This window comes from Lissotriton vulgaris, chromosome 11, assembly GCF_964263255.1.
Source record: "Lissotriton vulgaris chromosome 11, aLisVul1.2, whole genome shotgun sequence".
NCBI lineage: Eukaryota > Metazoa > Chordata > Amphibia > Caudata > Salamandridae > Lissotriton > Lissotriton vulgaris.
In genome coordinates, this window is record NC_141699.1 from 589,484,670 (window position 1) to 589,497,987 (window position 13,318).

The 13,318-nt window shown below is 43.6% G+C and overlaps 1 protein-coding gene across 1 annotated transcript in view; it reads left to right on the plus strand.

Moving 5' to 3' along the window:
- Window positions 1-13,318, plus strand: part of LOC147683184 (actin filament-associated protein 1-like 2) — a 278,687-nt gene that overhangs the window by 243,934 nt on the left and 21,435 nt on the right. The window contains exons 14-15 of the mRNA XM_086944799.1: window positions 1,972-2,124; window positions 2,829-2,989. Of these exons, the coding sequence (XP_086800925.1) occupies window positions 1,972-2,124; window positions 2,829-2,989 (314 nt within the window). The remainder of the gene's footprint in view (window positions 1-1,971; window positions 2,125-2,828; window positions 2,990-13,318) is intronic.

Genomic DNA, 13,318 nt, shown 5'->3' on the forward strand with positions numbered 1-13,318 from the left:
CACATTCTGAAATAACTAAAGTGCAACCGACCATAATTGAACCCAACTCCTAGCTTCTCCAAAGCACCACTACTACCAGAAGTTAGAGGCCTCTTTACCTCTGCGTTGGATGCAATCCAGGGTTGCACACCTCCTCAATAATGGCAGTGATAAGAAGGCGGACATATTATTTCCCCCTCATTATACTGATGCAGGACTCTGTTCGGACCTTCAAAATGTCAGTCATTGCATACTTCTCCGTAAACTGAACTGGAATCCCCACCTAGGCTATGAAAGTTCTTGAATTACACCTGCCTAAAGCACAAACAAAGTCCAGCCTCCTCACTGAAGCTCTTCACCAAGCACCAGCTTTTACAGAGCCTGTATTGCCCTTCAATGAGGCGCTTATGGACACTCTCTGGCCCTTGATACTGACACCTCCCGTTAGTAGTCCTGTGGCTAGGTAGCATGGACCGGTCCCTGGTTACCCTGTATTTCTCACTCAGTATCTCTTTCCAGAAAGCCTCTTAGCGCAGGAGTTAACCAGTAAAGTCGACCTAAGGCCTTTCCTTCTACACCTCTGGAGAGGGAATCTAAGCTTATTGATGTATTTGGAAAAAGGTTGTACTGCTCAGCTAGTCTGGCCTTACGTTCTGTGAATGCAGTCTTCCTTCTGGGTAGATACACTTGCACACTGTGAAACATGCTCAGCAAAATCTCAGCAGCCGTTCCAGAGGATCTCAGGGCAACATTTGCCTAAACCATCAAAGATGGTAGGAGGGGTTGAAGTAAGTATTACATGCTGGCCTTGATACCACAGGCTGTATAGGTCAAATCATGGGCACCAGAGTAGTGCTTAGGTAAACACTGTTGCATACATGCAACAACGTTTTCGGGTCCATGTGTCCTGATGGACATGTCCTTTGATGGCTCTTGACTTTTAGGGAAGAAAATATCATTAGCAATGGGACTTGCTGTCATGGACACCTATCAAGCTGCATTGGGTGTCAGTGCATGTGTTTAACAGCACTGCTGCCTTGAAAGACAGTTTTGCAGAGAGTTATTCTGCCCACTTGGTCCTGCAGGACTTTTTGTTTTGAGCCCATTCCTCAGATCTCCACCGTTTGGGGGATAATGCTTTGGTACCTTTTCTAAAGGTGAGGAATCTGTAGTTGGAAGCATTCATCAGAAGAAAGAGTTACTTACCTTTGGTAATGCTCTTTATGGTGGATACTCTAATCTTTCTCAGCTATACCACCTACTCGCTTTGTGGAGAGAACTCCTATTTAAGGTTACATGGTGTGCAAAATAAGGATGAACTCTGTAATAACCACTGGCTGAGATTATTTCAAGCATTCCACCCATCACTCTTTTGTACACATCACTCTGACAGCCTAAATATGGCAGGTATGCCAAGGCATGGGTCCCATGCTCACTGTGCCACTGGAAAAAAAACTATACTCGATGGAAGAGCTCCAGCCAGGGCGAAACTGGTCTTGAGTTGCCTGTGTTCCAATTCCAGGAGGTCATGGCCTGGCAGTTTGGGCTGGAGCAGGGCAATGCTGATTTACATATGCTTGGGTCCAAACTGAGGTGGTTTAGTGTGCAAAATAAAGTTGGACTGGGATACGGTCCCAAGTAATTTCTAGTGGCTGAGATTAATTCAAGCATTACACCCATCACCTTTTTCTATACTCCAAGTTAGTTTTCAGTACACATTCACCTGCAATTTGTCTGAGTTGATCAGCGCCTGAGGGCGCAGAAACTGTCATCAGGGTGTAGGTGTGGTACTATATGAAGCTCTGCTCCATCACTAACGGGCAGCACCTGGCCACTGCTTAGTCCGACAGTGCCACCTGGCAAAAGTTTCCAGGTTCAGACTGGCAACTGGTAACAATCTAAAGGTGAAGAACCTGCAGTTAGAGTATCCCCAGAAAAAGGGTTGCCAAACATCAATAACATATTCTTCTAATGCTTTTTATTTGGTTTCAGCAGCCCTCAAATCCAGCTTTGCAAAGTCCCACAGTGATTACCAGATGCAAAGGCACACGCCACCGCTCAGGGACAAGGGATGCTTTGGCTCTCAGCAGAACTTGACATTTTCAGAGACAAAGAGAGTCTTGGATGAGCTAGCATTACCTTTGGGTAAGTCTATCGGACACAAAATTGTTGGATGTCATGTTGATGTGATGTATATGCGATGGAATGCGTGACATGTGATATATGATGTGATGTTAATTGTTTTTTCTAAAGTTTATGTGCATCAACCAGGTTTATGTCACCAGGGTGAGACAGGATAACATCTATTAAGATCGATTTATTGGTCACTGTTTTTGAAAACTCTTTTCAGAGCACTGCATAAAACTGAGATAGAATTTGCTGATCAGAGAGAAGTAGAGAGGGAGTGCCAGAGGGTGGGGGCCAGAATGGCATATATTTGTCCACCAATGCATGAACGCTATATGTGGAAATAGCTCCTAGCATGCTTGGGTGCAGCAGTCATGATGGGATGCACTGGGTGGTTCTGTTGAGCTGTTTCAGTAGCAGTCCACAGAGCGCAATCCATGCCAGACTTCAGCATTAAGGGCTTCAGTGTATGTAGCAGACCCATGAAATGGTGTCACCAGCAAGCCAACATCCTCTATTGCTTCTTCTAAGGATACTTTTGGTGACTACTTTAGAATGCGTTGTGGCTAGTAGAAGAGAGGAGGGGTCCCGTTAGTGACCTGTATATTGTGCTTGCTAATTGAGAACTGATGCTTTGACAGTTTAGGATAAGATGGGGATCTGAATGAGGGAGATTGGGAGTCTATTACTGAATTTGGTTGTTGTGTTATCCCTCTTGGCAGGTACGAGGATCATCCCAACGCCACAGGAGAAAATCGGGGCGCTGGAGCAGGTGTGCCAGATGAGAACACAGCTTAAGGCTGGGTCCGAGATGAACCTTCTGTCCCTCGGCAGGTCTTGCCCACAGGCATCCTGTGACTATGTGCACTCAGCAGGCTCTGAGGTATGTGAGCATTGCACCACAACAGGCAGCATCCCTTTCCTATTGACTGGCTTTGCGTGAGCTGAATACTTCTTTCACAGAGCACTACACTCCCTTCACAGAGCTGAAGGCACTACACTCCCTTCACAGAGCTGAAGGCTTTACTCTCACAAAGTGAATCTCCTCAGCTCTCTAAATTTAGTGCTTCCAAGCTGACTGCTCAACATTCTAAAATCTGGTTTCCAACAAGATGAGACACCCTTCCTTGATGTTGATTACTTCCTCGTGCAGCCCTCCATGTAAGTGAAAGTCCGCCATCATGCTGCGGTAGGAGATGGAGTGTCATCTCAGTTCTGCACATGCACATTCTGTGGAAACATACTGAAGACAACATTAGGGGCCATATGTATCAAGCAAAATTGCATTCTCAAACGCTGAAATTCGCAGAATTTCGGTGTGTGCGAATGCAATTTTGCCAAATGGTATGTATTAAGGCAAAATAAGGAATCGCAAAATTTGCGATTCCTTATTTTGCGCTTGCATTTAAGGAATCGCAAATTTTGCGATTCCTTAAATGCAATGTAATCTGTACCAAAAAAGTGCAATTTGACCTTAAGGAATCGCAAATTACCACCATCTTCAAGTTGGTGGTAATTTGCGATTTCTTTGAGAAATGCATTTTTTTGTATTTTTCAAAGTGCAATGTGAAGCACATACATGCCATTGGGGCATGTATGTGCGCCACATGTGCCCCCATGCTTATTTCAGGGGTGCAACAGGGTGTCCTTTTGACACCCCTGCACCCTTGAAATTGCATTCTCAATTTGCGATTCGCTAATTGCTAATCGCAAATTGAGAATGTCTTCCCAGTCATTCCTATGGGCCTCTAGGCCCATAGGAATGAATGGGGAGGTATTCCTTAATTGCGAATTGCAATTTGTGATTCTCAATTAAGGAATATGTAGGATTCGCGAAATGTATTGCAAATCCTACATACATAGCAGTTTGCGATTCTCAAATAGAGATTCGCAAAAAATCGCTATTTGAGAATCGCAAAATGACTTATTGATACATATAGCCCTAGAAGAGTCATGATTGCAGAAGGGGGAAAAAATACACCTGGCCTTTCCATGGATAACTGGTTCACAAGAGTTTCGAAATCTGAGATCCACCTAGGAGGAAACACTTTGAACTCTCAATATTTAAATTGAGCTGACTGAATGTGGGAAACACGATCATATTTTTATCTATAGTGCTTACTCCACCTGTCCGGGTTTTAGAGTGTTGGACAACGCATTGTAATGACATGAGTGGTGGAAGCATGTGAGGAATCAGTTTCAAAGCGCTATGCAAAGCCTTTGCAAAAATATAAGTAAAAGGAGCATTAATTGGAACAAAATGTACAGAGTTGTGCAAAAACGTTTGCAATATCAGGAGTAAAAGAAGCAGTTAGTGGCAATTTCAGAGTGCTGAGCAAAGTGCAACATTAGCAATAAAAAAAGCAATCATCTGAAATCATTAGAAGGCTAAGATTAGCCTATAAGGAGTCCCCATTGCTTGAGTAGGGCATAGCGTGTCGACTGATACGAGCAGGAAGTCAGGGGTATAAAATCAGAATGAGGGCACTGTCTGAAAATCTCTACTTAAGTGTATATTACATGACAACTCTGAGGTCTGGCAAATAGATAGAAATAGCCACTCAGTGTAAGCCCATCCCAGTGCCATACACTGTTAGCAAGATATAGACGAGTGCACAAGTGGGGAAAACAAGATAAATGTCTGATAGGAAATACAACTATTGTACAGCTATAAGAATAGAATAAGTACATATTCAAGTTGAACATCACAATTGAACAGAGGGGTCAAGTAAGACACGGTTGGTAGAACAAAATAACAATAGTTACGACAGAGCCGAAAGTAAGAAGTGGTGGTAATTCAGAAAATGTATTTGGCCAGTTAATTCATTTTAAACTTTTTCCTTATGTACTATGGCAGTCGGGAGTTAGAGGGCCTTTCTCAAGGTTGTTGTTTATCACCGGTTTCCAAGGTGGCCCTGAGACACACTCCAGTATGATGGTTATGACTCCCCCATGGACTGTGGATTACCCCAGGGTTGTGAAGTTGAGCGGTTGAGGCTTACTCTAGAGGTTAAACGCACATATCCAACTCAGCACGGATGTAACTCTCAATAACATTAAACATTAATTTGCAGTCAGTGTTGCTTAGTCAAAGAACAGGGCTTTCATTTAGAGATTAGTAAGATACAGAAGTTAAACTTATGAAGCACACGGAAAAAAGATATTAGCATTTTGTGGCTCCAAGGAACGACCCTAACCGTTTTCATATCATTTGCACATTAGATTTTCTGTACGATACGCCATAGCACAGTTTCACATAATGGTGTGAAAGAACTCAGGACTGAAGATCATTAGTTCTAATGGGAACCTGAGTATTATATTTAAAAAGACAATGCTTTCCAAATAATCATTCTCAATTGACACTCACGGTATATATGAGACAGTATCCAAATGTAACAACACTGATATAAGTACCATGAAGTGTTTCCATCACACAAAAAAAGGAATACTTCCATGAGGCACATCAGGCTCGTGCTACTCCCTGAAGTACAGAAGGGAGAGTGGCAATGGTCTACTAGACCTGGGTGAAATTTAAATTACGGTGGCGTAATTGGTGTAAATTTGGTAATTCCGCATTACACCTGTTAAGTGAAATTCCCGAAATTACACCTTTACATTACTTCCGATAATTATGCACCATTCACAGTAAAAAGTTGCAATGAACATGCCATTCTGCTTAGATCACAATAAGGGGACATCATCTCATCCCCTCCTCCAGCTGCCTGGGGCTAAAGAAGCTGGCCTCCTCTCAATATAAGAACTCCATCCATTCACATGTCCATGCAAGAGCAAAGTCTTGAAAATATTTGGTAAGCAACAAAGATCATGTTAGAATGTGGTGTCTTCAACTAAACGAAAAAAAATTATTCCTTTAACATGCGAAAGCATTTCACCTTAGTACATCAGATTACTTCAGAGATATTTATTAGAAGTGAGAGTTTTTTAAACATGAACTGACAAACCTTTCCACTGCTGCCCTGATGACAATGCTATTATTGAACTAAGAGGCAAGTCAGGGATCATTTGTCCCTTATATGTGGCCTTGATTAATATAGATGAGGCAACATATAAAACATGAGAGGTTTTTATATAGTGCACGTCCTGAACTCACATATTTGAAGGTGCTCTTGTATGTGATAATGGACAAAAAGGAAGCTCGATTAAATATATTATTCGCCCAGGATCACGCAATTTGTTCAATCAAGGAAGACAGGATTGAAACCAGATTGGGAAACGGCCACTACAACGCGGTCGTTTCCACGAAAACATTTACCACGCATGCATGACAACGCATGCGTGGTAACAACGAGAGGGTTTACCACGCATACCTTTACTACGAAATACGTAGTAAAGGTATGTGTGGTAAATAAAAAAAAGAGGGGTTTGGGGGGTCTCCCCCACTAAAAAAAAACAAAACAAACTAACCTGCAGTGCCGATGATGAAGCAATCAAGGAAACGGAATTAAACTTCCGCTTCCTCTTTACGACGTACGACCGACGTAACCAACGAAGATGAAGAGGAGACAGTTAAAAAGGTAAGGGGAAATGTAATTTAAAAAAAAGTAAGGGTTAAGGGCAGGGGTAATTATAAGGAGTGGAGGCTGGGGCGTGTAAGGGGAGAGGTATAACCTTTAACAAGAATATGCCCTCACCATGCATAAATTTACAACGAAAAACGTTGTTAATCTATGCGTGGTAAAGGAATATTAGTGGTAAAGGTTATACGTAGAAAACGAATGCCGTTGTAACACATGTGTGGTAAAGGCATGCGTTGCAACGGAATTCGTTGTAATGACATACAACCCCCAGATTTTATACTGTGAAACGAATTCACTAGTCGGTACCTCTTTCTGACATCAGTGGTTAATAATGCTGCTCGAGAACATAAAAGCGATTCACAACAAACTTTCAGCGCAAGAAGATTTGCCAGGCTGCAGAACCTGGGATTCGAACCTGGTTCTAAGTGTCATGGTTGGCAGCAGTATCACTACGCCACATCGCCTCTGTGGGAGCTTGCCTTGCTTTGGGATTTAGATTCACGGTCAGGTATCAGACTTCAGCCCTTGTTGGAGCTTTAACCGCATCGCTGCGGCGGCTTTTCCCGCTGTGTGCTGCATTTTTAAAATTACTGCGTTACATGACGAGCTCAGCTCGTCATCAGCACACGGCAGGTAAGCCTCATGATGAGCTGAGCTCGTCATCAGCATCGAAGTGGTTAAGTAACTCACCCAGTTCTGATATTTGTTGTTCTTTTCAAGACATTTTAATTCATGGCCCTGACAAACAGTTTACAAGATATATTTTTAGTAATATTAACTATATGATCATAAACAAGTATCTGCTCCAGATTTCAGTTTGGTTGTGATGGCACTGGCAATCCGAAACACGTGACTGCTCTTCTGGGCATCATTTAATAATTAGAAGTGCGTTCCCGAACAGACCACGATCTTTTTCTAAGCTTGTCAGTGCACTCTGGAACATGTTAGTTTGTCATGCTTGAACCCCTGGTTTTGCCTTCTAAAATGCGTTCAGGCGTACAAAATATTTCACACCAACTGTTCATGCCAAAAATGTGTCAACTACAGCCCAATCCAGGTGTTTCCTACCAGTCGATCACAAGCTACCAGTAGCTCGCAGAAACCTTCAGAGAACCTCCCAGCCTTGTGTTCATTTTTAACTAAGAACTGCAATAAATAATGTTTTCCTTTTAAAGGAATGGCTATGTTTATTTTACATTACTATCAGGCTGCAGATAGCAGAGCCTGATAATGAGCAGTGCACCACTCAGATTTATGACCCAGGGCACAGAGGTGTAGTACTAAAGTACTGATGTATTTAACTCTGAAATACAAGTTGTTCTCAGCTCGGTATTGGATTATGTGAACAAAATGATGTATGTGAATTCTTTTAAATGAGAGAAAATTAAAATGTAGAGTAAACTTAATGATTAAGAGAACTCTTCATTTTAATTTGCTTTCTTTTCAAAGTTTTAAATTTACAAGCAGCAGGCGTGTTGCTCCCAGTGGCTGGTGGGCACAGTGTCATATTTATAACTGATAAATAAAGTCATTTTCTTTTAAATGGGAGACACATAAAGTGAAGAAAAATGTTTCTATGAAACATTGTCTTAATGTTTTTATCTACTTTAAATTAGGCTAATTAAGTCCTAATGTTTTATGAAGTATGCTTTTTCCCTTTAAATTCCTCACATTTGAACAAATGACTGTATTTTCCTGTTACAAATATGGCACTGTGTCTACAGGCAACTGGGAGTAAAATGCCTGCTGTTTGTAAAGACACTTTGACTGAGAGAAAATTAAAATGATGAGCTTTATTTATTGCATATCAACATAAATCAAACTCTTCAGTTGAATTTTCTTTCATTTCAAAGTGTTGCATTTACAAACAGCAGGCATCTTGCTCCCTGAGGCTGGTAGATACGCTATTATTTATAATTGAAAAATACAGTCATTTTGTTTTAAAAGGGAGACATTTAAAGCACAGAACAACGTTCTATCAAGTGCCGAAAAATATTCCTTAATATGACATTTTTGCAGAACATTTTCTGCACTTTACATTTTCCACATTTAAAAAAAAGAAAAAAGGTATTTTTGTGTTGTACATGTAATGCTACCACATATGCTTGCCCACCCTTTCACAATTCCCCCCTCTTTCTTTAGAGGTCTTTATCTCCTTTTTAGGAAAATCAAATAAGGATCCCTTCTTGACCCAGCACTGATGAGAATTCTCGTGTTAGAGCCAGATATTATTTTCCCTATTTTGTTAAATCAGTCAAACCTCCCTGGAAACAGTCATAGTGGCGCTACCATGGAAACATGCGATGATCAGAGCTGACCTAAAGAAACCAAATCTTGACCCATCGTGTCTGGATATTTTTCGCTCTATATTCTTGCTCGCAGGTTTAAGCAAAGTGGCGGAAAAGCCTGAATAGATGTCTGTCGAAGTTTCTTGAAGATAACTCAGTCTTACACCAGACACAGACAGGCTTTCGTCCCAAGCATAGTATAGAGACCGCCCTTCTGGCAGTAGTGGAAGAGACAAAAAAGAGTTTGGATCAGGGGTAACAGTAACTATTGTGCTCCTGGATCTCCGCCCGGCCTTTGATGCTGTTGACAACTCTATACTTTTAGATAGAGTGGGTCAGGCCAGTATCACAGGGAAAGTCTTGGAGTAGGTGGGTTCCTTGTTATGTTCCGCCTAACCAGCGCATGCGCTGTCTCGACGAAAGATGCTGTATACAACTATAGTGGGGGAAGCCCCGCCCACTTTCAACCTAGCTTTGTCATTGGCCGCAATCGTAAATGCTGCATGCTGATTGGTTTATGGAAACTTAATCCCGCCTCATGACGGCCATGTCGTCATTATTGTTCTTCCACAGCTATCGGCACCATTACCTTTAAAAAAGTTTAGTTTCCCTGCCTCCTCCTGTTCCATCCTGCAGTTCGTGACTTCTTAGGCCAGCAGCACCCCCCTACCCCACCCCCTTCTGTCTATGCCTTCTTTCACGCCCACACTTCTGTAGAAAATGCAATATGTCTCTCGTAAATAAGAGTCATATTGCATTTTCGGTGCTTCGTGGTGCGTGATTGGTTGATGGCTTCGCACTCTTTTTTTGCAATGGGTCAGAGTGAGCCTCTTTTCATATCCACCGGGACCAGACAGTTGGCCTCAAACGGATTTGCTGCAGTGCAAACAAGCGCACGCTTCGTGCTCGCGGGCACAATATTTAAATGCTTTTAAAGCTACTTGTGTATTCGCAAAGGGAGTTTGTTGCCTGATTCTTCAATGGCCGCCGCGGAGCGAGTGCGCACTGCAGCATAGCCAGCACTCCACGCTACTTCCACTGTTACAGCTCCCAGTCCCAGTTTATGTGCCTCCTGAGGGCGGGCGCCTCCAGGGCGCTGCAGCCGTTCTATTCCTGGAGCCGCCTCCCGATCCAGGCCCATCCGACCCCCATGTCTTCTCGCCGTGGTCTCTGCACTGCAGAGAAACACAGAAGAGGCGGTGCTGCTTTTATTTAGTGTGGACTCTACCCTTAGGTAACAGAGCGCTTTACACGAGTACCAGTTGCCCTACAACAGGGCATATAAATTTTATATTTAGGCACGGGGAGATTGTGATGTGCCCAGAATCACAGGAAGACCCTAATGTAACCAATATGGCTAAACCATTGGCATGGCCAATGCTTGTTATGTTTAAATCATTTTATGATTTAGAATAGGTATATTAGACAAGAAGAAAATAAGAAAAAGAGGAACAATACAAATACTCCCACCTACATCCAGTTCCCGGTAGGGCGGCATTGAGAGAAATGAAGTGAATAAGACATACCAAAACTAAAATAAAAACCCAATAATAGAAAAGAAAAAAAGGGAACAAGTGGGGAGGGAAGTCCCGGATGGGCTGTCTCAAGGATGATATAAGGAGCCAGACACTGGGGCTCCTCTGTTGAGTAGCGCTGATATGGACTGCGCCCAAGACTTTAAGTATTTGAAGCCTGTTCCGTGGATGGTGTCTCTTCTGGTATTAGGCAGAGTATTCAAAGGTAACTCAGACATGTCAGCTCCCTGAATTCCCCACTTAGGTAACTAATGCAGGGTCCCCACATCTTATTGACTCGTGGTAGTTGATTTTCTGCCTCTGCGGTGAGCTTCTTTATCCCCAGAATATCCCACATCTTCTAAAGCCAGTCCATACGTTGTGGTATCGCGCCCATGCCCCATCGTCCTAGCATTGATTGTTTAGCTGTACATAGCGCTAATGTGATCGCATGGCCCTTCAGGGATCTGAGAGTGTATGTTAAAGGGTTGGGGAGGCCCAGGAGAATGTAAGTTGGGAACCTGGGGAGTTCAGTATCAAATATTTCATCTATCCCATCTAATATCTCCTGCCAGTATGCCTGTATTTTAGGGCAGGGCCACAGAAGGTGTGTCAATGTCCCCCTGTCGCCACACCCTCTCCAGCATTTGGGGTCTCCTCCTCTTTTCCAATGCGTTGTGCGCTCGGGTGTTTAGTACCAGTAGTGAACTATCTGTAGTACGAGTCCCTTTACCCGTGGCAGAAAGTGCTGCTGTATTTGCCTGTTTCTGTATGTCTGACAATTCCTCCTATGTGAACTGTCTGCCACACTCCTTCTCCCACCTCTCCTGTGCTTTTGTTCTGGTTTGTGATTGTGATGTGTTCAGGAAGGTGTATACATCAGATATCAGTTTTTTATCTGTATGTGTGGTGATAAGCCTTTTTTCAAAGGGTAGCAGTGGTCTACTCGCAGAGGGCTTCATGGCTGGTTGTGTGTCCCAGTGACGAATAGTGGTGTATTGCCAGTGTGCCGAGGAGGGTAACCCATACCCTTTTTGAATTTGCTGGAAGGACATAATACCCAAATGATCGAATAGGTCGCCCGCTCTCTTAAAATTTGCATGCTGCCATTGCATATATACGCCGACCTATGCAGTGCTGGTGGGAAGTCTGGGTTTCCCAGAATGGTCATGGTACCAAATTAAAGTCCCCGCTATGAGCATGTGCGTATCTGTGGTTTCCATCACTGTCATAATGTGTCCAAGATAAAGGGTTCTTGTCATTCATTAGGTGTGTAGATATTTGCAATGGTCATGGAGTGGGGCCCGTATGTAATACACAGTGAAAGGAGGTGCCCTGGAATTTCTGCTTGTGTACTAGTGACTCTGCCCTCGAAATGTGTGGCCAATAGGATCGCTACCCCTGCCTTCTTCACCTCTCCTGCAGAAAAATACTGGCGGTAAAAACCAGCGGAATCTTAATCGTCGCCAGTCTGCTGGAATCAGATGCATTTCCTGCAATAAGCATATATCGCATTTAGATTCTTTCAGCATAGACAGAAGTGCCATCCGCTATGCAGGCACATTCAGCCCTCTCACATTATAACTAATTAGCCTAACCATCCCTCAGTTGTGTGTGTTGTGTTCGTGGTAAATTGAATGATAATCATCCTGAGCCCTCCTTTTGGAATTTAAGCAGTAGGTAGTCCACTGTCAACAACAATAAGAAAAATTTAATACTGCCAATGGAGAGAAAAGGAAAGATAGAAAACAATGAATAACAATACTCATCGAAGACTGGACATCGATTCCCCCTCCAAATCGTCCAACACACGAGGAACATGGTACATGGTATCAGAGATGCATCACAAAGGTCATCCGAGTCCTTGGTTCGTGTACCCCGCCGTCCTGCCAGTCATCCATTGTCCCAAGATCAAGGTGCGCCCCAGGGTCTGCATTTGTCGTCGCTGAGATCTAAAGAGTTATTATTCCTACACTGTCCTCTTTACTGCATATTCCCCACTCCCTTCATTCGTTGTTTGGCGCCTCCCGTACTTCCTGGCTCTGCAGCTGTTTCAGCAATGCTTCCCTTTCTGTTTGACCTTCTATGTTCAATGGCGTACTCATTTTTTCACCCTTCTCTGGAGCGTGATAGGGGACAGGTCTTGGTACAGCCATATTTTTATGCCCTCGAAGTCAATAGTGTTGCGATCTCTGGCTGCTGTCAAAATTGTTTACTTTTGGGTGTAATAATGGAGGCAACTGACAATGTCTTGTGGCATGCCGGTCGTGTTTGTGGGGAGGACAGCTCTGTGTTTACGGTCCAGGACGGTGTCTTGTAGAGCCAGCATAGGGGCCACATGGTGGAAAGCCAGCGAACATACGCCTCCAGCCCGGTCACTGTTGCTTGCAGTGGCACATCCTTGATACGTATATTGCTTCTCCTTGATCTGTTTTCGAGGTCCTCCATACGGGAGTGGAGCTCAGCATTTTTAGCTTGAAGGTTCAGTGGTCTCTATGGTGAGCATCCAGCTCTTCTTCCCCGGCATCCCCCATCAGCTCCAGTGAATCTACTCTCTGGCCTATGTCCCCCACTTCCCTCCAGATCTCTTTAACCTCAGAGGCTAAGTCTTACTTTAGCGTCACAAAGTCGGACCTCAGAGCTTCAAAGAGGGTTTCCAGGAAGGTTCTAATCACTGGTGCTTCCACTCCTTCCTGGTCTCCCACTTCCTTCTCAGCGCTGGCTTCACATCCCATTGGCTTTTTGGGGGTGGACTTAGTAAGTCCTTTATGCTGCTGTCCTTCTTGGTGGGGGGTTTGGAGGTCGCCATTTCCTCACCCAAAACGCAACTGTTCGGCCTCCCAGCACTAGGCTATCTCAGTGGGCGTTGCCC